This window comes from Garra rufa, chromosome 14, assembly GCF_049309525.1.
Source record: "Garra rufa chromosome 14, GarRuf1.0, whole genome shotgun sequence".
Lineage (NCBI taxonomy): Eukaryota > Metazoa > Chordata > Actinopteri > Cypriniformes > Cyprinidae > Garra > Garra rufa.
In genome coordinates, this window is record NC_133374.1 from 4,254,292 (window position 1) to 4,281,745 (window position 27,454).

Here is a 27,454-nt window from a genome sequence, read left to right on the forward strand (position 1 = left end):
AATTTTTTGAGGAATATGCAAATCCACATGATGAGTGTTCATGCTTGTGTCCCTAATTATTGTTTGAGTGGTTTTTTTTATTATTTTTTCTTAGTTTGGCCTTGGTCGTGACCACACTGCTGCTTTCGGCTGCATCTGGTAGGAATGACAGTTTGCAGAATTTCACATTTTTTACCTGTCAGTGTTTAATTTGACTGAAAAGCTGAACATAAAGCTGAATGCTTCTGAGATTTAAGTTCTTTCCGTTGTGTGATTGTGTAGGTGACAGCGATGTAGTGATCATCACAGCTGTTTTGGGTGACAGCGTTAGCCTACATTCAGATGTCCTTCGACCTACAGCAGTCCTGTTGAACGCTTGTACATTCAGAAAGTTATAAATGATAAAGATGATGTGTTCATCAACGGGTTTATAAAAGGCCGCCACATACAGCAAATCCTGAGTACCAGAACAGAACAGAAGTGAATGAAATGGAGCTCAGCATGAAGATGAGAAACATCTCAGTCTCTGATGAAGGATTGTGCAAATGTGTTGCTTTGTCAACAGCGAAACTAAAATTTCAGGCATTTTCCTCGATGTCACAGGTATGACACAACATACAGATGACAGGGATGGGCATATGTAGATTATATTTTATTTAAAATGATCAGATATTCCTCTAAACTAATTTCAATACTGTTAAAACTATTAACAGCCATCAATACAAATTAATTTTTATATTAATTTTTAAAACAAATTTTGACACAATATCCAAGCTGTTTCCAGTTGTTTGCAATATGATGAATATATGTTTTTTTTTTTTTACTAAGGACAGAGCTTTCTGGCTCTAATGAATTAGTGAATATTATTTCTATAAATACTAAATATGTTATGCATGAGAATATATGTTTATGTGTAATTCACAGTCTTGTTCACATTGGAAACCCACTGCTGACTAATGATTGTGGGATTGTCATAATCTGGGCTGTGGGGCTTCCCTCAGCCACCTGTGGTCGCTGTTCCCTTTCCTTGCACTGCACTTCCCTGATTGTTCACTCCTGTCGTGTCATTAGCAGCTCATCATCTCACACCTGTTCACTATTACTCAGACTATAAGAAACTCTCATTTCCCACCCATCATCGTGTCTGCATTGTCTCCGTATGTGTGTCTCTGGCTCCTGGATCTCCTGATCGTGTTTTCGGTTCTGTTTACTTTCTTATAGTCTGAGTAATAGTGAACAGGTGTGAGATGATGAGCTGCTAATGACACGACAGGAGTGAACAATCTGGGAAGTGCAGAGCAAGGAAAGGGAACAGCGACCTCAGGTGGCTGAGGGAAGCCCCACAGCCCAGATCATGACATTTATATTTTAAAATAGTTTATTTTAATTTTATTATTAAGGTTTAATAGCTTTTTAACGATTCTCAAACCCCCCGCAGTTCCTTTACTAACCCACAGGGGGCGTGAAACCCTGTTGAAGTGAGTTTGGATTGTAGTCCACTTATCTAGTGCACTTGAAGATCATCTCCACTATGGTTTTAAATGCCACTTTGCCAATGTCCAAAAAACCTTTGCTGATATAGGATTTTGGACACTATTTTTTCTCAGACTTAAATTATAAAATGTTTCACTGATAATGAATGGCGGTATTGCTGATAAAGGGTCCGTTCAGATCAAATCAGATCAGAGGTGTGCATCAGCCACAAGGAGGCAGAATCCTACTGCAATTCATGCTTGTCATATTTTGGATGAGTTTATGGGACAGCGTGGGTTTCATTCCATCTTTCATGCTCCATAACAAAATTCCTGCTGTTTTCATTTAATTGCATCCGATTCTCTCCATGTTTATTTTTTTATTTTTTATTTTTTATAAAAGTTTATTTTTGCATTTACATCCATTTCATTTATTCATTTTATTACTTTTCTCATATGCAGATAATTTCATAGTGAAACCAATCATTCCATGACAGTGTATTATGTCCGTGTTCATTATTTACACTCATGGTTGATGATGAAATGTTTGCGTAAGCATTTCCCTTCAGTCATCAGTGAATGGAGGAAGTGAAAAAACCTCAACCAATCACATGTCATCATGCTCCAGTGAATCTGGTTCCCTTTCGATACTTTCACTCGTACTGCGTCGAAGACGCTTATGGGGAAAAGTTCCTTTTTCTCCAAGACTGAAGCATTTCAATAACGCAGTGTAACTGCACGGCCATTGGCCATTGATGATACGCGCCAGATCGCGCCAAAAGGGGCGGGGTAACTGGCTATATAAGCGTGCATTTCGCCATAGGATCTCAGGTTTCTTCTCCTTTAGCGACGGTTTTTCTTGCTGATCTACGAGACACGCCTTCGCAGCGGATCAAGCTGAACGAGAGACCCTATGCTTGGCTGATTAGCCGCTTCTCCACCGTCTTCAGCGTCACAGCAGCAGCGGTCCCAGCTGATTCCCTGCCGCCATCCGGTGAGTCTAAAAGAGCTTATTTCTAAAGAGCTAAGTTCTAAAAGAGCAAATTTACTAGCGACGTTGTTGCAAATGTCACTGTGCGAGTGGCTCGTGCAGGGCTCTGCACGATGTAGAAAGGGAAGTGAGTGCACGCTCACTGAGACGGAATGCTTTCGCTGACAGTGTGAATCTTGCTCTTTTCGCTCGCTAGCCCCGTTCTCCCGTTTCTTCTCTCTCAGCAAGGCTCGGAGAAAGAGACCGTGGAGTCAGGGAGCTAAGCAACAGGGTCTGAACGATCTTACGCCGGCACTGAGCCCGTGTGTTCGCTCTTCCCGTTGCGCTTTGATCTGACAGCTTCGCGTTTGTGTGTGTGTTGCTAGGGAGACGGACTGCTTTCACTATGAAAGCTGTCTGCCCCGGTTCGCTCGCAGAAGGCGCCCCAACCTCCCCAGCTCTCTTGTTTCTCTCCTCCCAGTAATCTCGGAGGAAGCAGCAGCGAGTTGTGAGCTGAGCAATCAGGCATGAGCATTCTAATGCCGACACACATTCTGCATGCTTTATTGATTTGCCAGCGTGTGTTACTCTTGAGGATCAGATGCGCTCGTTACAACAAGCGGCTTTAATCCTCCTAGGCAGATCAGAGCAAAGCGCTGTCACATCTATTACTGACAGCTTTGTGTTCGTGTATGCGTCGTTTATGCTGCGCTCACAGAGGCGAGCTGCTTGCTTGCTTGACTCGTGGGAGTCGCCCCGCCTCACTAATTCTCGCGTTGCTCTTCTCTCAGTTACTTCGGAGAATGAAACGGTGAACGCGCGATCAGACTTAAGTGATGTAACGCCGGCAAAGCTTTGATCTGCCAGTGTGTTACGTGAGGATCTGCGCCTCTCGCTTTATTGAGCGGCTCTATCCTTCTGAGCAAATCGGAGCAGAACTCTGTCAGGCTTCTATAGCCGTTACTTCCTCGTTACAAAGAAGGATGACGGTCTAAGACCCATCCTCGACCTCAGACGCCTGAACCGCACCCTCATGAGACGGCCGTTCATAGTGATCACGCTGAAACAGATCCTCTCGCAGATACGCCCACGGGACTGGTTCTGCTCACTGGATCTGAAAGATGCATACTTTAATTTCCAGATTGCCCCCCCATCACAGGCAATTATTGAGATTCGCCTTCGAGGGAGTGGCTTATCAATATACAGTCCTCCCGTTCGGACTGTCCCTAGCTCCCCACACGTTTACGAAGTGCATGGACGCAGCACTTTTCCCCCTGAGACAGATGGGAATCCGTGTCCTGAACCACCTCGACGACTGGCTCATTTTGGCCCAGTCGGAGGATGAGCTAATACATCACAGATCCATAATCCTCAGCCACTTGGAGTGCCTAGGACTCAGGATCAACTTTGCCAAGAGCGTTCTGTCCCCCAGCCAAAGTATTCGTTCCTGGGAGTAGTTTTCGACTCCACCAGAAGGCAGTAGTTGTGCCGCAACGAGCTCAGGCTATCCGGAAGCTCGCGGCCTCCTTCAAAGTCGGAGCCTTTCGCCCTCTCAAAACTTTCCAGAGGATGCTGGGCTTTATGGCCTCTGCATCCCCAGTACTCCAGCTGGGCCTGCTACGAATGCGCCCTCTGCAGTACTGGCTGAAACCAAAGGTTCCTCCTCAAGCCTAGCGTTCTAGGACGCCTGCGTATCAAGGTAGATCAGGCCTGTGTCACAGCCCTGACCCCTTGGAAGAACCCTCAGTGAATGGAACAGGGCGTTCCCCTGGACATGGTATGTAGAAGGAAGGTGGTCTCGACAGATGCTTCCAACTCAGGTTGGGGAGCACTGTGCGACGGCCAGCCAGCATTCGGCCAGTTGTCGAAAGCAGAAAGTTGCCTTCACATCAACTGCCTAGAAATGCTAGCAGTGTGTTTAGGCCTTCTCACCCTTCTGCCGGTCTTAAAGGGTCACCACGTCTTAGTCCGCTCGGACAGTATGATGGTGGTGTTCTACATAAATCACCAGGGCGGTCTTTCGTCGAGACGTCTGTTCACGCTAGTGGAACGTCTCCTAAGATGGGCTCAACTCAACTTTCGCTCGTTGAGAGCAATGCATGTGCCAGGCAGACTGAATCAGGGAGCAGACATGCTATCTTGGAGCAACGTCTCCTCAGATGAGTGGACGCTTCATCCCCAAACGGTTCAGGAAATATGGACGTCTTTGGCAAGGCGCAAGTCGACCTTTTTGCCTCAGAAGACAATTCTCACTGCCCAATCTATTTTTCAAAAGATAAGGATGCATTGGCCCATGAGTGGCCCAATCTCCTCTTGTACGCGTTTCCCCCGGCTGCCCTGATACCACAGGTCATCAGGTGAGTCAGGGAGCAGAAACTCAAAGTCTTGTTGGTGGCCCCATTCTGGCAGGACCAACATTGGTTCCCAGATCTGCCTCAGCTGCTTTCGTCAGCCCCATGGCCCATTCCACTGAGACGAGATCTCTTGACATAGGCAAACAGAACGCTATGGCACCCCCAATCGGAATTGTGGGCGCTGCACGTATGGTCTCTCGATGGGAGCCTGCAAGTCTCCCCGAGACCGTTTTGAACACTATTTCTCAAGCCAGAGCACCCTCTTCAAGGCGGCTCTATGACCTTAAGTGGTCTGTCTTTTCCGCCTGGTGTTCCACCCGCAGTGCAGACCTGAGTTCATGCGACATATCAGTGATATTGTCCTTTCTTCAGGAGATGTTGGATAAGGGACGATCTCCCTCAATGCTTAAGGTCTATGTGGCGGCTATAGCAGCATTCCATGACCTTATGGACGGTCAATCTGTGGGGAAGAGCGATTTGGTCGTTCGTTTTTTGAAGGGGTCGAGAAGGCTTAATCTGCCTCGCCCCATGACAGTTCCTTCTTGGGACCTGCCCACAGTGCTGAGAGCTCTAAGGAGCCCTCCTTTTGAGCCGCTTCAGTCCATTGACCTTCGCCCTCTGACGCTGAAAACTGCCCTGTCTTTGGCACTGGCATCAGTCAAACGCATGGGTGACCTACAGGCTCTCTCTGTGAACCCTGTATGCTTGGAATTCGGGCCTAATGGCTCTAAAGTCATCCTGAAGCCAATGTGTGGTTATGTACCTAAAAGTATCGACGCCGTTCAGGGACCAAGTTATTTCCCTCCTGGCACTTCCCCTTCGGAGCAAGACCAAGACTTTAACCCCCTCTGCCCTGTTAGGGCATTGAGGTATTCCTCCTTCTTATATAAATCTAGTGCTTGCAAAAGACCACTGAAAATAGGTTCAATTCCAACATAACACCGACTGTTACGCAACAGTCCTGGGATCGTTAATAGTTATGCCTCCAACATTTGCATCGCCCAATCATCATTAACTTCAGTACATCAGTAAAACAAGGCAAGCCACTGAAGGGACACGGTTAGCTTAATGCTAGCGCTAGCCTGTTACATTGAAATACATAGAATTTCACTTACCACATAAACAGAGAGATGACTGCGCTGATGATGGTGAATGATTTACAGATCTTGAGAATCACTGACAAGCAGCTGAACTTGTGTGGTAAGCAAGCACTCCCTCTGCACTGTAACTTTACGAAGAGCACATGCGATCACAGTAATGAGACTAAAATGTCCGCGATTCAAAACGGCAGATTTAACAAACCGCATATTAAAAGCGGCTAGAGCTCCTAATTAAATATATATTTTTATCCATGTGCGAGCTATAGAGATGAGCAGCTCTGTGAAACATCCAATCAGAGCAGAGCTCATTAATATTCATGAAGCTTCCAAATAAGGCAAAAACAGACTGTTTCATTCTAGGGACAAATCCTAGGGTTGTAAATTGTCCTGTAAAACCATTTCTGGAGATTTTTTGCCCTTTCCTATGCCATATACCTTCTATGTAGATATCAGAGAACAATTTAAAATATTGTATAAATGCATTATATGGCACCTTTAAATTAGGAGCTTTCAACCAAAAAATTTAAAATAAAAACAGCTTTGGGTTGAATTAAATCATTAGATTCAAAGCAAAATGAATTATTCAATGAATTATTCATTCCATAAACTTGTTTTTTGTTCACAATCACAGATTTGCAGAAATTTAGCATTAAATCACTTGCTTCATCCTCTGCAGTGAATGGGTGCCGTCAGAAAGAGAGTCCAAACAGCTTATAAAAAATCACAATAATCAAGTAATCCACACCACTCCAGTCCATCAATTAACATCTTGTGAAGCAAAAAGCTGCGAGTTTGTAGGAAATAATTCCATAATTTTGCACATTTTGCAGCAAACTGACTGCTACTCAGGGGCAGAATATTCTCCTGATGGCCTGGCAGCCAATTTGGCCCGCTCCCATTGTTTATTTTTATATTTTATATTGTTGTTGTTGTTGTTGTTGTTTCTGTTGGATGAGTATGAGATTTCACGGCTTGAAATTTTGTCCCAGTCTGCCACTGCTGCTATTGCTAATATTTGCAAGCAGTTTAATGCTTAACTAAGTACAGGTATATGCCAAAAATTTTTAATATTGAGGGAAAGTCCATTTAATTTAATAATTTGTTTCAAAAAGTGAAACTTGTATATTATATTAGTTCACTACACACAAAGTGAAATATTTCAAGTCTTTATTTGTTTCAATTTTAGATTAAATATATAGATTAAAGATAAAAAAGAAAACAAATCCAGTATTTCACAAAATTATAATATCATGACAAAGTTCAACATTTTAGGCTCCCTGTGTCCCAGCTGCAGAGGTTTCCTCAGCCTTTAAATTGGCTCAGTCTGACTTCATATTCATGGGGAAGACTGCTGACTTCACTGACACCCTCCATAAGGAGGAAAAGTCTCAAAAGGCAATTGCAAAAGAAGCTGGATGCTCACAGAGCGCAGTATCAAAGTATATTAACAGAGTGTTAAGAGGAAGTGATAAATGTGGCCGGAAAAGTTGCACAAGTGACAGGGATGACCGCTGCCTTGAGAGGATTGTCAAGCAAGGGCGGTTCAGAAATCTGGGGGAGCTTCATAAGGAGTGGACTGAGGCTGGTGTCAGTGCATCAAGAACCATCACATACAGACGTCTACATGACAGCGGCTACAGATGGAGAATTCCATGCGTCAAGCCACTCCTGAACCAAAAACAATGTCAAAATCATCGCTGCTGATCTGGTATTGGTCTGTTGTCCAGTGGTCCCAAGTCCTGTTTTCAGATGAAAGCAAATTTTGCATTTAATTTGGAAATCAAGGTCCCAGAGTCTGGAGGAAGACCGGAGAGAGACAAAAGTCAAGCTGCTTAAAGTCCAGTGTGAAGTTTCCACAGTTAGTGATGGTTTGGTAAACCATGTCATCTTCCATGAAATTTTAGAGCACTTCATGCTTCCTGTTGCCGACAAGCTTTTTGGAGATGATGATTTTATTTTCCAGCAGGATTTGGCACCTGCCCACAAAGCCAAAACTACCAGTACCTGGTTTAATAGCCATGGAATAACTGTACTTGATTGGCCGGCAAACTGGCCTGACTTAAACCCCATTGAAAATCTATGGGGTATTGTCAAAACAAAGATGAGGGAACAGAGACCCCGAAATGCAGACAAGCTGAAGGCCAATATCAAAGCAACTTGGGCTAGCATAAGACCTCAACTGTGTCAAAAGCTGATCGCCTCCATGCTACGCCGCCTTGATGCTGGAATTAGTGCAAAAGGAGGCCCAACAAAGTACTGAAGACATAATACAGTACATTAACACCCTTTTCAGAAGGCCAACATGTGTTTAAGATCACATGAAATATTCTAATTTTGTGAAATACTGTTTTTTTTTTTTTGTCTTTAATCCATAATCATCAAAATTGAAACAAATAAAGGCTTTTAATATTTCACTTTGTGTGTAGTGAACTAATATAAAATACAAGTTTCACTATTTGACACAAATTATTGAAATAAATGGACTTTCCCTCGATATTACATTTTTTTGGCATATACCTGTAAACAAAGACAAAACTAAAATAGTCTATTTACAGATGTACAGATGTACTTGAAGTGCTAAACAGGACAGTTTCGACACTCTGCTCCACCTGGGCACTTTCACTCCATTCTTGAGTCTTGCATTCTTTTGCGCGATGGCCAGTTCACCCTTGACTACTATACTTTTACCATAGGCCTAATAAAACCAGTTAATTTTCCTGAGGACAAAACATGACCCATAATAATGCAAAAACATGTTCAGTATAGGATTTCAATAAAGATATACAGTATTGAAGATTTAGCTATTATTATAGGCTAATAACTTTGAGATTTAGGCTAGATAAAATGGTCACATGGTCCTAATGCAATACTTATATTTTTGTAAAATAAATGTATACTCCAAACACGTCCAAACAAATTACAATGAGGTGGTTGTTTAGCAACAAGGTGGTAGACATGTTGAGAAAAAAAGTGACAGGTACAAGAAAATTTGCGAAAAAAGACATACATGAAAGACTGAAAGACGTCAGGAAAAATGAAGAGAATAAAAAGGTAAATGGAAGGGTTTTTTTGCGCGGCACCAGTCTTGGGATTTAAATTTTTTTATGAGATGATGATGGCCATACAAAAAATATTGTTGTCTGTGGTTTCAGAAATTGTTGTGGGTTTATGGGATGGCCTGGATGAGTGTGAGATATCCCGGCCTGAAATTTTGTCCCCATCTGCCCCTGCTTCTATTGCTAATATTTGCAAGCAGTTTAATGCTTAACTAAGTAAACAAAGAAAAAAACTAAAGTAGTCTATTTACAGATGTATCTGACCTGTACTTGAAGTGCTGAACAGGACAATTTCGACTCTGGGCACTTCCACTCCATTCTCGAGTCTTGCATTCTTTTGGCGGACAAGTGGAGCGTGCATGAGGCGAAATGCACTGTCAGTCAAGACTAACCATAAATAATGTATACTTTATTTTTTTTTTAAGTGTACTAATAGCACACTTGAAAAAAAATAGTTACGTTAAAATAAACATATTTTGTTTATTTTACTCTAGTTTAAGTAGTAAATAATGGCACAGTCAGCTTTCGTTTATAACAATGCCTTTTAAAGCAACGCAATTTTAAGTTTAGTTTGCTGTCATCTGCAGTAAAGCAGAACTATCAGTTTAGTTTAGTTACATTCACTCTGCAATAAAATGGTACAAGTAGCTTAGTTTATCTTGGTTTAATTCATTCTGCAGTAGAGCAACAACATTTTGTTTGTGTTTATCTCACTCTCTTTAGTTGGGCATCGTTTAGTTGTTTGACGGAGGGCATGGTCTGTAGGAATTCTGTCTGACGTATCGATGTGAAGTGGAAGACACATCTCTCCCTTTCTCTCTGTGTAGTTCCTGTTTCGAGAGTTTATGCTTAATGCTGAGACTGAAGAGAAGGACATGAAGCCAGTCTGCTCTCTGTAAGTGTTTTTGCCATTCACACATCCATCAGCATGAGTTTACATATGATATTGTCTTGCAAATACTTACAGGAATTGATTTTACTACAAAGTATGCTTGCGCATGAGAAAGTTGCACACATGCATTCTTAAAAATAAAGCTTTTGGGTTTCAAAAATAACATTTCAGTGAGCAGTTCTTTTATCTAAGTGTAGAACCTTTTTTAACTCCAGAACCTTGGAAGGATTTCATAAATGTTGAAGGATCTTGATGGAACCATCGATGCAAATACAGAATGTTATTTTAAGAATGTAGATTAGTAATCAACACCGAGTCTGTTGTTTAGTGATTAAGTTGCAGATATTTTGTTTAAGCATTATAAAGTGAGGAATATGCAAATTCACATGATTGTGAGTGTTCACGCTTGTGTCTCTAACTGTTCTTTTTTTTGTGTGTTTTTTTTTTTTCTTAGTTTGGCCTTGGTCGTGACCACACTGCTGCTTTCGGCTGCATCTGGTGGGAATGACAGTTTGCAGAATTTTACATTTTAAACCATTGTCAGTGTTTAATGGTAATTTGGCTGAAAAGCTGAACATCTAAAGCTGAATGCTTCTGAGATTAAAGTTTTTTCTGTCTTCTTGTATTGTGTTTGTGTAGGTCACAGCAATGAATTGATGAACATCACGGCTGCTTTGGGTGACAGCGTTACATTCAGATGTCCTAGAACCTACAGCAGTCCTGTTGAACGCTTGTACATACAGAAAGCTATAAATGGTAAAGATGATGTGTTCATCAACGGGTTTTTTAAAGGCCGCCACATACAAGCAAATCCTGAGTACCAGAACAGAACCGAAGTGAATGAAATGGAGCTCAGCATGAAGATGAGAAACGTCTCAGTCTCTGATGAAGGATTGTACAAATGTGTTGCTTTTGTCGACAACAAAGCTAAAATTTCAGGCATTCTCCTCGATGTCACAGGTATGACACAACATACAGATGACAGGGTTGGGCATATGCAGATTATATTTTATTTAAAATGATCAGATATTCCTTTTTAACTAATTTCAATACTTTCCAAACCATTAACAGCCATCAATACAAATGAATGTTTTTATTAAAGTTGCCATAGAATACATTGATACAATATTTTAAAGGTGCCATAGAATGGAAAACTGTATTTAGCTTGGCATAGTTGAATAATAACAGTTCAGTACATGGACATGACATACCGTGAGTCTCAAACACCACCATTTCCTCCTTCTTATATAATTCTGGTGTAATAATTCCTAGCTGCAGAACTTCTGATGATTGGGCTATGCAAATGTCGGGGGCGTGACTATTAATGATCCCGAGACTAAAACATCATAGTCGGTGTTATGTTGTAATTGGCCTCTTTTTCAGTGGTCTTTTGCAAACACTAGATTTATATGAGAAGGGGGAAACAATGGTGTTTGAGACTCACATGTACATGTCCATGTACAGAACTGTTATTATTCAACTATGCCAAGGTAAATACAGTTTTCCATTCTATGGCAACTTGAATTTTTTAAAATTATTTTTTGACACAATATCCAAGCTGTTTCTGGTTAATTTTTTTTTTACACAGGAATATGTTTTTTTTATTATTATTAATGACAGAGCTTTCTGGCTCTAATGAATTAGTGAATATTATTTCTACAAATACTCAATATGCTGTGCATGAGAATATATGTTTATGTGTAATTGACGATGAAATATGAAATGCATTGTTGAAAACAGTACTTTTTATTTTCTTTTAATTCCTGGATTTTGATGCACCCCATTAGACACTTCAGTTCAAATGCAATTCCTATTTTCAGCCATTTTCAGTTCAGTTCTAAATAAACTCCTACAGTGTTTTTGTGTTCATGTGTGTATAATGAAGCCATTCTGCGAAATATAATTTGAGTGTGTACATGTCTATCTGCGGAAAATACATTGGAAACCCACTGCTGACTGATGATTGTGGATTCTTGTTTTGACGTTGGTTTTGGAGAAGTGAAACACTGAAGGGGGGACCTCTCCGGATCTCTAAAATGTCACTTATTCCACTCTTCTCTCATTTTTACAGCTGAGTACAGTGTTCCCACAGTCAAGAAACACTGCAGTGAACATAAACGCAGCGATGGTGGCGCGGGGACGAGCTGTCAGTTAAGTTGCTCAGCATTGGGCGGATACCCGCAGAGCACCGCCACATGGCCGGGGCTTAATCCAAGTCTGGTGAGTGTAGTTTATAACTGGAGTTCAGCAGATACAGACTCCAAAACATGGACCATCATCCAAACCATCATATTCAACTGCAACCAACCAACCAATGTCAGCTGTGCCATAGGGGGCGCTGTTTCTCACACCATCACCATATGTAAGTGTGATGTTGGATGGGACTTCGTAACATCTTGCTTTGTTTTCACTGTGTTGGTGTGCCTCGTGATGTTGATATGTTCCCTGTCTTGCATTGTACATGTGCATTTAAAAAAGGCAAAATGTGCCTTGAAAAAATGAAAAGGACTGTAAACACATTAATAATGTCAATAAAGATTTCTATTTTAATCAATTTGAATTAATTCACAGTTCTATTTTCCATTTCGTATTTATATTTCAATCTTTCTGTGCATCAAAAAATTGAAACATCTCAACACTTTTTATTTAAGACCCATATAATAATAATACGAAATGTTTCTTGAGCAGAAATCAAGAAAAAGCTGGAGTAGGCCTAGGTAATGTGTCAGGCATTCACCACAGCCACAACAAGCCATCATCACCTGAATTCTGAACACCTGCACCTCATCAGCCACACCCTATAAAAGACTCTCCCACTCAGTGCACTATTGTCTGGTCTACCGTTCACTACCTGATGTTAGCTCTAGACCTCTCTGCTTTCCCTGGCTGGATTTTCCATGCAATCTTCCCAAGCTGCTCATCAACCTTTCTACACGAATCTTTTCAACCAAACCAACAACTACAACACAGACTTACAGATAAGCATTACAAAACTCTTCCCATATCTGCATGCTTATGTTACTATCCGTTTAATAAAACTCCTGTTTGCTTTGCACCTTATCTCAGTCTTTGGTCTCATCCCTGCCTCAGTGAGACATAATGAGGGAAAAATGTTGGTTGTTTTCCTATTATTACAGTTTTAAAGGAACACTACACTCACATTCTCCAACTCCCGCCAAGTTAATAAGTTTAGTTTAACCGTTTTGAAATCCATTCAGCCATTCTCCTGTTCTGGCGATATCACTTTCAGCATAGCTCAGCATAGATCATTGAATCCTATGAGGCCAATATAGCATCACGTTCAAAAATGACCAATGAGTTTTGATATTTGTCCTATTTAAAACTTGAATCATCTGTAGTTATATTGTGTACTAAAACTGGCGGAAAATGTAAAGCTGCAATTTTTCTAGGCCGATAAGATAAGAAGTGCGGTCACAAATTCAAAAAGTCGGTCACATTGGCAGTTACCTAGCTGGGAACTAATTTCAGGCGGTCATATTTGAACGCGATGCTATTGGCCTCATAGGATTCAATGATCTATACTAAGCTATGCTAAAAGTGATATGGCTGAATGGAGAATGAGCCAATTTCCAAAAAAAAGTGGAGTGTTCCTTTAAAGAAGTGCAATTCCAGAACAGAAATTTACAGATAATGTACTCATCCCCTTGTCATCCAAGATATTTATGTATTTCTTTCTTCGGTCGTAAAGAAATTGTTAAACATTTCAGGATTTTTCTCCTTATTGTGGACTTTTATGGTGCCCATGAGATTGAATGTCCTAAAGGCAGTTTAAATGTGGCCAATGGCAAATGATCCCAAATGCGGTTGTAAACGATCCCAGCCGAGGAAGAAGATTCTTATCTAGTGAAATTATCCATTTCTTTTTTAAATTACAATTTATATACTTTTTAATCTCAAACGCTGATCTTCTCTTGCTCCGCTTGAATTCTGTTTTTCCCAGTTCAAGGCAGTTAGGGTATGTTGAAAAACTCCCATCTCATTTTCTCCCTTAACTTCAAAAAATATTTTAAAATCGCTGCAGAAGTACCAACCCAGTGTCTACAAAGTGAACATGCAAAGAAGGTCAGACACCCTTAAATGGGTCATTGGATGCAAAACTAACTTTTACATGTTGTTTGAACATTAATGTGTGTTGGCAGTTTGTGTACGCAACCACCCTACAATGATAAAAATCCTCCCAGTGGTGTTTTTTTAATCTTTAAAAGTAATATCCCCTTTTTAAAATTCGGTCATTCTCAGCTTCTTGTCAGTGTGATGACACACAGACAAGACCCACCCTCACCGAGCTGAAACAGTCCGACTCTGATCGCCATTGTGTGACTCAGGTGCAGGGGAAGACAAGAATGTCTCAGATTGAGCGATTAAGGTGTTCTGTTGTTGGATGTAATAATGAACATAGCAGACTTCACTTACTCCTGACATCTGAGCCACTGAAGACGTAGAAGATTAACGTTACTTTCATTTTTAAAAGGAAAGCGCCGATCCCGATCTACATATGCATCTATGTTCGTGTGAATCGTTCCTGATGCAGCTTCATGCACAGTAGAAGTGAGTATGAGGGTTTTTTATGCATCTTTGCAAATAACCTTTATTAATAATGTGCTTGTTGGCAAGTTTTGCTGCTAAACCCAGATGCCACTACATGTGGCTAAATGCAGCTAAAGTTAACATTAGGACTTATCATCCCAGGCAGAGAGGGGCATGAAAATGAGTTGTTTTTCGACATGGTAAAAGTCTTTTTTTTACACTATTATTGAGAATTTTTAACAAAAGTATGTTATAGACTTTTCATTAAGACCCTAAAGAATCATATGAACTTATGGAAACTGGGCATCCGATGACCCCTTTAACACAAAAGTTAAAACAGCGATGTAGGGTGATTTCAAAGCTGAGGAAGAAAATAAGAAGGGAGTTTTTCGACATTGCCTAACTGTCTTGAACAGGAAAAAAACAGTTAAGGCAGAGCAAGACAAAACAAGTGTTTGCTTGGCCAGATAAGACCCTTCTTCCTCAGCTGGGATTGTTTACAACTGCATTTGGGATCATTTGAAGCCACATTTAAACTGCATTTTGGAAGTTCAAACTCGGGGCACCATAGAAGTCCACTATATGGAGAAAAATCCTGAAAAGTTTTCCTCAAAAACTATTTCTTTATGACTGAAGAAGGAAAGACATATACTTTTTAACAGTATTTGTAAATTAGTTTTCTGAAAGTGAACTTCTCCTTTAACTGAGGGTGCTTTTGACTGCATAAATAAGTCCTGGCTCCAAATAAAAGAGCCAATCAGCAGTTTTCTGGCATTTATGTGGTATTTGAGGGTAAATAACAATATTCATGATGCATTTCATGCCAGATGTAGCGATGTTTTGCAACGTTAAAATATTAGTTAATTATTTCTAATTAGTTTGGAGCTGTACTTGTACGACTGAAAATAGCTAGTCTCCAACATGTCTTTGAATAAACTAACTTACCTTGAAAGGGACTTTAGTTTTTTGCTTCTAGGAAAATGGACTAATAATATGAACAACGTCATTTTTTAAAGAGTGAATAGACTGTGATGTCCAATCAATTGCTTTGTAAAATAGGAAAATTGCCTTCCATCTAGCTAATTTACAGTGTTTTGTAAACTAGAAGCTATTACCTTGGAACAACTTAATGCCACAACAGGAAATGTTTCAGCAGAGGAAAGAAAACAGACATTGTGGGATACTGTAAAGTACAAAGTTTGGTCTAAACCATGGAAAGAGCCAGTAAAGTAGAACTAGTTGCACAGGTTTTCATGAGCACTTGTGGTAAAAAAAAAAATAATTTACCTAAAAAAATGTAGCAGATAGAAACAGCACTGCAGATGTGTGCATTCAGCTTCAAATATATTGTGCCCTGATCAAACTAGAAATCTATATTTCTTGTGCAGCTAAAGGTCATTTCAGTCAAATGTCACTGTTTTAACCACATTTTCATGGTGCAGTATGTATAGCAACAACCACTCCATCCCTAATATAATTCTAAACTTTACTGTGTTATTTTATCTGTTATCTGATTAGAACAAGCAGAAAAAAAGAGCTGTCACACCTGCAATAACGTGGGCAGCGCTGTGTGTTACACTTTCAGATAAACATCATTTACTATTTTTAATCATTTTTTCCCCTTATGGGCAAGTATACACACACACACACACACACACACACACACACACACACACACACACACACACACACACACACACACACACACACACACACACACACAAGGGTCTAAGATGAAAAAGGGTTTAAGCATAAAAACAGTAAGTGTGATATTGCTTTAAATTATTGTTGTTTTCCAAAAATATTAAAAAGTTTTCTGTTTAATTTAATTGTATTTTTGTTTTTGTTTTTCTGAGCAAAAAATAAATATCACACATTTCCCCCTAATTTACAGAAAGCACCCCCTAAAATGTCATTCACTGTAACAATCTTGTTAGGCATATTTACAACAAAAAATAAGTTATACTATTTACTAAGTTATATTTCATTCTTAGTACTTCAGCTTGTATTTCCATTAGCTGCTAAGGCAACACATCTAATTTCCATTTAAATTAATTACGTTGTTTTTAATTTACTTTTTTTTTTTTATTGGGGATTCCCATTGTTAATATAGTATTTTTATACTTTTACAGCATTATTGATTTTATATTATCAGTTTCATCTAATATTTATATTTAATTTCAACTTTATTTCACTTAACAAAAAATGATTTTCAATAGTTTTAGTTAATGATAATGTCAGTCAACAGTCACTTTGAACTAAAATGTTTACTTATATCAATAATTGATCAACAAATTTAAATATTCACCATTCTCTGACGTCCATTAATGATGACACATAAGTAGTCACATAAAATAAATATATATTTTTATTGTTTAATTTTTTTTAATTTTTTTTATTTTTTTATTATGGTTTATTACTTTTTTATCGAATCTCAAATCCCCTGCAGTTCCTTCACTTGAACCCCTGCTACTTCGCCAATGTCCAAAACACCTTTCCTCATATACTGCACTAAGGCAGGATTTTGAACTGTTGTTTCTTAAATTAGACTTAAATTAGAAAATGTTTCACTGATAATGAATGGCATCAGATCAGAGGTGTGAAGTGTGTTACTGAGCATCAGCCACAAGGAGGCAGAATTCTACTGCAATTCATGCTGGTCATATTTTGGATGAGTTTATGGGACTGCGCAGGTTTCATTCCCTCTTTCATGCTCCAGAACAAACTTGCCGCTGTTTTCATTTAATTGCATCTGATTCTCTGCATGTTTATTTTGTTGTTGTTGTTGTCATCCATCACTGTGTTCATCTTATATGACCGTCATGTCTAGTATGTTGTGCCACATTTTAAAAAAAAATAAGTTTATTTTTGCATTTACATTTCATTGCATTTCTCATTCCAGATAATTTCATAGTGATCAATTATTCCATGACAGCGTATGATGTCCGTGTTCATTATTTACACTCATGGTTGATGATGAAATGTTTGCGTAAGCATTTCCCTTCAGTCATCAGTGAATGGAGGAAGTGAAAAAAACTCAACCAATCACAAGCCATCATGCTCCAGTGAGTCTGGTTTTGCATGTGTTTCTCAACTCAGGTCTGGAGAGGCCAGATCAGCTCAGTTCTGAACTTCACACCATTGATTCTGGCTAAAATAGTCCATAATCCATATAATGCTTCCTCCAGTAGTTTGGTCTGATTCAGTAGAGAAATCTGCACAGATCAAGCATTTTTTATAAGCCAAAACAGCTCTAAACAAATGTGTATAGTATGCGATGCAGTATGCAACTAAATTTGTAGTACGTTGCATTATGTTATTTAATGCATTGAACTCTGGTTGTCTGTATTTCTGCAGACATTTTGCATACTCCATACATACTATGTATATTATCAAAAAGAGATGATCTAATGAATTAAAATAATTATCTAAGCTTAGAATAACATTATTAAATATCAGATGTGGCAAAAAAAAAAAAAAAAAAAAATTTTTTTTAAAGTACTTGGATTTGACTTTTTGAAATATAAGGGCTGGAAAACCCTTGAATCATTTGATTCAGATGAGGACTTTGGTGCTGCTTTGTGAATCATTTGATTCAGTTCGGGAGTTCAGAGCGGTTTCGCAAATCATTTGATTCAAATCGGGGCCTTGGTGCAGGTTTGCGAATCATTTGATTCAGTTTGGGAGTTTGGAGCGGTTTCGCGAATCATTTGATTCTGATCGGGACTCTGTTGCGGGTCTACGAATCATTTGATTCAATTTGGGAGTTCAGAGCGGTTTCGCGAATCATTTGATTCTGATCGGGACTTTGTTGCGGGTTCACGAATCATTTGATTCAGATCGGGACTTTGTTGCGGGTTCACGAATCATTTGATTCAGATCGGGACTTTGTTGCGGGTTCACGAATCATTTGATTCAGTTTGGGAGTTTGGAGCGGGTTCGCGAATCATTTGATTCAGATCGGGACTTTGTAGCGGGTTCACAAATCATTTGATTCAGTTTGGGAGTTCAGAGCAGTTTCGCGAGTTATTTGTTTCAGAACGGGGACTTTGGTGCAGGTTCGCAAATCTTTTGATTCAGTTTGGGAGTTCAGAGAGGTTTCGCATATTTTATTCAGATCGGGACATTGGTACGGGATCGCGAATCATTTGATTCAGTTTGGGACTTTGGTGCAGGTTCGCAAGTCATTTGATTTAGATCGAAAATTCGGAGCGAGGATCACATCTTTTGATTCAGATCGGGACTTCGGTGCAGGTTTACAAATTATTTGATTCAGATTTTTTTTATTAAACAGTAGAAAACATCAAACCCGTTTTTTTTTTTTTTAAATATGGGATGTGTTGCCAGGTTAAAAAAAAAGTAATGCATTACAACTTAGAGGACACATAGGATGTATATAGAGATATAGGTTTTATTTTAATGTTTATCAGAGCTTAAGATAGTTTCCATTTTCTTGTCTGGATCAACTTTCAATAAAGAAATGAGAGGTTTAGAAACATATTTTGTTTATGTATGTGAAATGTAGCTAGCAGGAAACACTAACTGATTAAGTTCCTTTTTCCTATATTCTATTTTGAGCGGCCAAACAAACGAAAGGAACATTTTGAAAGTCCAAAACAGATGTTAAAACTATTGTATATACGTGACCCTGGACCACAAAACCAGTCATAAGGTTAAATTTGACAAAACTGAGATTTATACATCATATGATGTATGGTTTGTTAGGATAGGACAATATTTGGCTGAGATACATCTATTTAAAATCAGAAATCTGAGGATGCAAAAAAATCAAAAAGACTGAGAAAATCACCTTTAAAGTTGTCCAAATTAGGTTCTTAACAATGCATATTACAAACCAAAAATTACATTTTGATATGTTTACAGTAGGAATTTTACAAAAAATCTTCATGGAACATGAACTTTACTTAATTTTTTAATGATTTTTGGCATAAAAGAAAAATCTAAAATTTTGACCCATGCAATGTATTTTTGGCTATTGCTACAAATATACCCCAGCGACTTAAGACTGGTTTTGTGGTCCAGGGTCACATATTAAAAAATAATTTTAAATACCACTCAGTTCAAATTCTTGAATTGTTACATATTTCCATACAGTGTCTTGCTGGATATTGTACTTGTTGTTTAATGTGTATGCTTATTATATACTGAAAAAATAATACCTGTAGTGCACAATGCCATTTCAAAGAAACTATCTAGCCACTAGAGGGCAGACTCTTCCCAGAATTCCTGCCTGTGTGCATGTGATGTGTTGTGGTTTAATGGCCTTTCAGAGGCAGCAGGCCGCACAGGACAGTAGTGCATTTACTAACACTCATTTGCAGACATGGGTGTGTGTTTGTGGCGTGTTATTTAGCAGTTCTCAGGAAAGCCGTCCTGCCTGACGTCATGTTTATTAGGTATCAGGAAGTAAAACTTAAAGAAAAAAGAAACATCAACAACAACAGACAAGCACATGAGGGCTGATTCTCATCTTTACTTATGTTCAGATCTCAGGTTGTGCCAGCCGTCGGTAACTCTTAAAAATCCCTCTTTTAAGTACTTTTTCTTCCTTTTTCTAAATGAAGGCTTATCACTAAGATATTTAAAAGAGTTCAGGAAGAATTTCCCTAAAATATTCATGATATGAGAAATGATGAGCATCAGCTATGTTTGATGTCACTTTGTGTTTGTGCGTGTGGGAGGGAAAGTGTGTGTGATGGTGAGTACTAACAATCAATCACAGCTGATACCGATATGACTGATAACAAGAACTGCGCTGTAGGATTGAGAGAAGCAGGAAAGGAGGGTTATGGAATAGGGCGGAGTGAGAATAGAAAGTGAGCGACCAAGAAAAGGAAAAGGAGAGCTGAGAAGAAGTGAGTTGGAAATGCCCTAAAATTCCTGTGTTCCAGTAAAGAGTGTCATCCTGGTGCTGGTGACTAATCATGTGACCAGGTGAGGAGCCTGAGACTCCCGTAATGTTGTTAGTAACATGACTTCCTGAGCAACCTCAAACCGTTAGTGATGTTTACTAAGGTAAGTGTCACTACTATTATGGATTTACCTATTCCAAAACTGAATATGGCTATGAATAGCATTAGTGAGAGAGAAAAATCAAAGAGACTTAAGGGTGGGGCATTTTCACTTTAAATAGTAAGAAACCACCTAGCAAACATTGGAAATCCTTAGCAAGCATATAGTAATCCACTGACAACCCCAAAATAATTTAGCAACTACATAGCAATGCCTTGGCAGCCACTTAGAAAACTCTACATAGTACACATAGTAATGCCCTCAAAACCACCCAGAACCCCTTAGCTACAATTCAGAACACCCCAAATAAGAGAATACCTCAGCAACACTGCATAGCAACACCCTGACAACCCCCTAAAACTCCCTATCTACCTCTTAGAACACTCAGTGACTGCATATCAACACCCTGGCAACCATTTAGAAGACCCTAGCAACTGCTCAGAAACTCATTAGCTACTAAATTCCCAAGCCACTATTAGCATATCTTTGCAACACCCCAAAAACCTTTCAAAACTCCCTAGTTACCTCTTAGAACACTCCATGATTGCATATCAATGCCCTAGCAACCACTTAGAAGAACGTAGCAACCACTCAAAAAAAGTATCTACTAAATTCCCTAGCCAGTATTAGAATACCTTTGCAACTGCATAACAACATCCTGACAGCCACTAAATACTCTCTAGCTACCTTTCAGAACACTCAGTGACTGCATAGCAATGCCCTAGCAACCACTTAGAAGACCGTAGCGACCACTCAGAAACATATTAGCTACTAAACTCCATAGCCACTATTAGAATACCTTTGCAACTGCATAACACCCTGACAACCACCCAATACTCCCTAGCTACCTCTCAGAACACTCGGTAACTGCATATCAATGCCATAGCAACCACTTAGAAGACTGTAGTGACCACTTAGAAACACATTAGCTACTAAATTCCCTAGCCACTATTAGAATACCTTAGCAACTGCATAACAACACCCTGACAACCACCAAATACTCCCTAGCTACCTCTCAGAATACTCAGTGACTGCATATCAGTGCCCTAACAACCACTTAGAAGACCATAGCGACCACTCAGAAACACATTAGCTACTAAATTCCCTAGCCACTATTAGAATACCTTAGCAACTGCATAGCAACACCCTGACAACCCCCAAAACTTCCTAGCTACCACTCAGAACACTCAGTGACTGCACAGCAATGCCCTAACAACCACTCAAAAACACATTAGCTAATAAACTACTTAGCCACTATTAGTATACCTTAGTAACTGCATAGTGACATCCTGATAACCGCCCAAAACTCTGTAGTGACCACTAAGTGACTGCATAGCAACACTGACAACCCCCTAAAATGCTAAAAAATCCCTAACTACCACCCGGAACACTAAGTGACTGCATAGCAACACCCTGACAACCCCACAAACTCCCCAACTACCACCCAACACACAGTGACTGCATAGCAACGCCATAGCAACCATTTAGAACTCCCATTCTACTCGTCATTTGGGCCAAAGTAAGGTGTTGCAAATGGTTGACAGGGCATTTTGCAACTTCAACATTCTCATTTTCTTCATAAACTGTTCAAAGTTAGTTATACTGACTACTGTTATGGTAAAATGGAAAAATGGAAAATGTTATGGAAAAATTCCCTAACTACCACTCAGAACACTCAGCGACTACATAGCAACACCCTGACAACCCCTAAAACCCCAAAAACTCCCTAACTACCACTCAGAACACTCAGCAACTGCATAGCAACACCTTGAAAACCTCCTAAAACTCTCTAACTACCATCCAGAACACTCAGTCACTGCATAGCAACACACTGACAACCTCCTAAAACTCCCTAACTACCATCTGGAACACTCAGTGACTGCATAGCAACAGCTTGCAACCCTTAAAACTCCAAATATTCCTAACTACCCTCCAGAACACTCAGTGAATGCATAGCAACAACCTGACAACCCCTAAAAGTCCAAATATTCCTAACTACCACTCAGAACACTCAGTGACTGCATAGCAACACCCTGACAACCCCTAAAACTCCAAAAACTCCTCAACTACCACTCAGAGCACTCAGTGACTGCATAGCAACACCCTGACAACCCCTAAAACTCCAAAAACTCCTCAACTACCACTCAGAGCACTCAGTGACTGCATAGCAACACACTGACAACCCGCTAAACTCCCCAACTACCACCCAACACACAGTGACTGCATAGCAACGCCCTAGCAACCATTTAGAACTCCCATTCTACTTGTCATTTGGGCCAAAGTAAGGTGTTGCAAATGGTTGCCAGGGCATTTTGCAACTTCAACATTCTCATTTTCTTCATAAACTGTTCAAAGTTAGTTATACTGACTACTGTTATGGTACTTTTATGGTTCTTTTTATGTTGGTTACTTTTTTTTTTATTGTATGGAAAATGGCAGTCTGGACATTCTGATAAACATCTCCTTTTGTGTCCTACAGAAGAAATAAAGTCATATGGGTTTGCAGTGGCATGACAGTAAGTACAAATTTGCAAATAGCTATTTTTGGGCAAATAGTTTAAGTAAATGAATTCTTCTTTAGATAACATTACTGGACATGTAGAGATATTATCAATAAAAGCAAATCAGGTGGGGAATAAACAAATGTCAACGTCACAAACAGCAGCTTCAGATAGAGTTCATGTTATGAGAATGCCTTTCACTAGGTTTATTAATCAGGTTCTCACATCGAGCCGTGACCGCATTCCTCCACTCGCTGATGTCCCAACCACATTGACATTCACAATACACACAATATGCTCTGGATATCATGCAGCAGGAAGTAAAATCACACAGCAACACATCCCGTAAGAGAAGGACGAACAGAAAGTCTGTGACTGTGAGTGGGCTTGACATTCATGACAGTACTGTAATATCTCCTAGTAGCTGCTTCTCCTAGTAGCCTTAAATATATAATGTCAATTTTGACTGAAGTCTCCTGCTTCCCAGGCGATTCTACTGACATAAAGATCCCAAGAGTCTCGCAAATGTCCCCTCTGGAGTTTGAAAAGAGGAACAATGTCTCAAACTGTGCTCAAATGTGCTCATCATACCAGTGCTGCATGTACGTTTCTACAATATATAGTATAATAGTAGTAGCTTATTAGTGGTGACTATATCAAGTTGGTGTAAATATGGCAGAATTGTAAAGTAAAAATAAATTGCTTAATGATATATAATCGAACAAATGGCAATGATTATATGTTGCAGTCCAACTTATAGCAAAATTTGGTAGTTCTGTATGTTGTTTCAGGGTTGGCCTCTTCTGTTTGGTTAACAATTTAACGCAATTGTTGTCATAGGAAAAAAATATTATTTTTCTGACCCCATTGGCAGATTTTTGTTGTTGTTGTAATTTTAAGCAAAAACTCACTTTTGACACATTTCTCAAGTAAATGTATCTTCATTTAAGAATGTTTAGATATTTGTACTGAAAATACACCTGAAATCAATAGTTCTCAATATCAACTCAAACACTTCTCTTGGAATTCTCAGAAAATCAAATGATCTCAGCTGCTCCGTATCTCTGGGACTTTTTTCCTGTAGCTCAAACTGTAGATCATTACACTTGCAACGATCAGGGTTCGATTCCGAGGGAATGCAATGTAGTCCCTTTGGATCAAAGCATCTAATATACGCATGAGTAAAATCTGGGTAAAATGCTAGAACTTGCATTCTAACGGTGTCACATTGCAGTAGTTGTTTACCAGTTTCTCAGGTATTGTGTGGGTGGACCAGGCCAAATTTATGCAGTTCTTGTGAAGCTATGAGCTGATAGCGAGACGTGTGTAGTTGTGTGTGTGATCACTGATCCATCGCCACAGGAATATTTTCAGACTTATCATTTGATCAGGACTAAGAAGTCAACTAATCAGCGCTCAGGCATGTACGTGACGCCACATCTGTGAATGAGCTTGCCGTGAATCCGTCTCACCTGAATGCACACAAACATTTGTTTACATTTCATGCCGGAATTTCCCAGTGATGTCTATTGTTATTCAATTAGCTCATTTCTAATATAAAACGACGTGAAAACTGTTTTCCTTCAGGGAACCTTAAAGGAGCAGTTCACTTTCAGAACAAAAATGTACAGATAATGTACTCACCCCCTTGTCATCCAAGATGTTCATGTCTTTCTTTCTTCAGTCGTAAAGAAATGGTGTGTTCTGAGGAAAACATTTCAGGATTTCTCTCCATATAATGGACTTCTATGGTGCCCCCGAGTTTGAACTTCCAAAATGAAGTTTAAATGCAGCTTCAAAGGGCTCTAAATGATCCCAGCTGAGGAAGAAGGGTCTTATCTAGTCTCAGCCTCAACGAAACGTTGGCTAAACGTCTGATGCATATGGTACACTTAACTGGAAACACTTCAGGAATGTCGAAGTCGTCATCTGATTCGTTGAATTTGACCGGATTTCCAGGAGACGCGAGTGTCGCGTTTATATTCGGTCCGCCGGGAAACAAAGCACAGACTGATTAATTCAGCGTTTTGCTAAAAGGTGCTTATGCAGACGCCATTGTTGTTATACACATTTGCCACGTTCGCGAACAAATTACTGACTTACTGCTTGTTCTCCCTCTTCTTCGTTATCTTTCAATGCTGGTTATTTCAATGACTGACTTGTTGCACGCTAGTCTGTTGTTGTGGGAGCATCTCCACGCCCCGAAACGTGACACTGAACGAAACAAACTGTGATTGGTTGTTTGACATGTCGATCAAACCGCCTTATGGGCGGGCCTTGGCCAACTAAAGCTTCCATGAATTCCAGACCTTCAGCCGTCAGTCTGAAGGTCAGGCTACGCGAGACTAGGTCTTATCTAGCGAAAGGATTGGTTATTTTCTAAAAACATTTACAACTTATATATTTTTTAATCTCAAATGCTCATCTTGCAGAGCTAAAAAGTTTATAAATTGTAAAAAATTTTTTTAGAAAATAACACATCGTTTTACTAGATACTGTAAGACTCCTCTTTCCTCGGCTGGGATCATTTAGAGCCCTTTGAAGCTGCATTTTGGAAGTTCAAATTCGAGGGCATCATAGAAGTCCATTATATGGAGAGAAATTCTAAAATGTTTAACTCAAAAACATAATTTCCTTATGGCTGAAGAAAGAAAGACATGAACATCTTGGATGACAAGGGGATGAGTACATCATCTGTACATTGTTGTTATGAAAGTGAACTGCTCCTTTAAGGCACGTCCCGACAATGTCAACACTAAGACGTCTTTTATAAACAGCCTACGGATATTTATCATGAATGAATTCTGTCATAATATCTCTTATTTGTGAAGACAAACAACTACTGAAACCCTACAATCATAGGATTAAAATGTATTGTAGTTTAGATCAGTTTAGTGAAGTATATAATTTAGTTCACTCTTGATCATTGTTTCATGGTTTTCAACCCAAAGTTTTTGTTTTTTTTTATTATTTAAACTTCAAACCAATACATTATTGGTCCCATTGACTTCCATTGTTTTTTGTTTTGTTGTGGTACATGCAATAAAAATCAGTGGGACCTGGAATCATTTGGCAACCAACACTCTTCAAAATATCTTCTTTTGCTTGTAACGGATGACCAAAATGTCTGTTTAAGTTTACTGTAGTCCATCTTAGTTTAATTAAGTCAACACTTTCAGAAACCTTATATGATTAAAGTTCATTTTCAGCAGTATTTGTGTTCATATGCAGTGTCTGAGGTTACTCGCTTAATAAAGAGCACTTCCCCTCTCTCTCTCTCTCTCTCTCTCTCTCTCTCTCTCTCGCTTTCTGTCTCTCGCTCGCTCTTGCTCACTCTTAAAGGAACTGTTATATTTGTTTGTTTCATTTCATCTCTTGGCGAACTTGAGGACAAACCTTGAACCTTAGTAAGTGCTCTTTGATTTTAACCTTTTAAGATTTCATCATTTTATTACTCTTGCTTCACAAACACACTTTCACACACTTGACTTTCACTTGTTTGCGGATGGTTTATGAAGGCTTTTGTGGATCTGGACACGATCTGTTTAGTCTGACACTGTCTGTGTGCTGTGAAGCGTGTCTGGTTTGGTTTTTCACACATATAGGCTGGATAATGATTAGTTAAGCTGGCGTTTGTCGTTATTTCTCTTCCCTTTTGTTAGCTCTGTCTCTGTGATCTGCCCACAGAAGCTTTTATTTCCTTTGAACGGTTTCAGTTAAATTCGGATCATTTATGAAACTCTTTGATTTTACTGTAAATGTGTGACACGTGAACTCTGAACTATCTGCCACATCACAGGTGGTTTAGCACCAGTTTAGTTTAGTTAGGTGAATTCTCTCTCATTCATTTAATTCAGTCAGTTTACTTTAGTTAAACGCCATATGCAAGAAAAAATGGCACAACAAGTTTAGTTTAGATTAATGGCCTTTGTGGTAAAACGCCATTAGTTTGTTTCAGTATAATTTAGCATAGCAGCGTTATCGGTTTAGTTTAGTATAGCTCAGATTAGTTTAGTTTGGTATAGTTTAGTTTATCCTTTAAAAAGTACAGTTGTACACTTGTAGTACATGTACTAATATTCCTGAATTAAACTTGCCCCCAGTTTTACAGACCAGGCTTGAGCCTAGTCCCAGACTAAAATGTTAGTCTGAGCTGTTTTAACTCAAATAAACTTGACATGGACTGATCTTGCAATATATCAGTGCTTTTGTTTAGTCTCAAGATGCACACCAGTAATGTTTTTTTGTAAGGCATGTTTTTAAAAAAAAATTACTTAAATGTCCTTGAACTATGGTCTAATGCTGGCTTAGTCTAAGCCCTGTCTATGAAACCAGGCCTATGTGTACTTTTTAATACTTCTAAATTGGCCCACTTTTTTTTTAGCTTATAAACGTGTATTCACAAGCGAATAGTAAACTTTAAATTTCTGTACAGAAAGTAAAAAGTATACTACGTTTAGTTTAGTTCAGGGCTGCTTTTGGGAAACGCAGCCCAGTTCAGTTTATTTTAGTATAGTATAATATAGTTTAGTTTATCCTTACAAAAAGT

General features: G+C 39.2%; 1 protein-coding gene across 2 annotated transcripts in view; it reads left to right on the top strand.

Annotated features, from left to right (window-relative positions):
• Nucleotides 1-8,650: 8,650 nt before the first annotated feature.
• Nucleotides 8,651-27,454, top strand: part of LOC141284971 (T-lymphocyte activation antigen CD80) — a 29,497-nt gene continuing 10,693 nt past the window's right edge. The window contains exons 1-4 of one of the 2 annotated variants that reach the window (XM_073818004.1): nucleotides 8,651-9,826; nucleotides 10,278-10,321; nucleotides 10,463-10,783; nucleotides 11,895-12,373. In XM_073818004.1, the coding sequence (XP_073674105.1) occupies nucleotides 9,777-9,826; nucleotides 10,278-10,321; nucleotides 10,463-10,783; nucleotides 11,895-12,325 (846 nt within the window). In that variant the 5' untranslated portion in view covers nucleotides 8,651-9,776 and the 3' untranslated portion in view covers nucleotides 12,326-12,373. Of the gene's footprint in view, nucleotides 9,827-10,277; nucleotides 10,322-10,462; nucleotides 10,784-11,894; nucleotides 12,374-27,454 lie in introns of those variants that run through there. The other variant, XM_073818003.1, reaches the window with a different exon arrangement.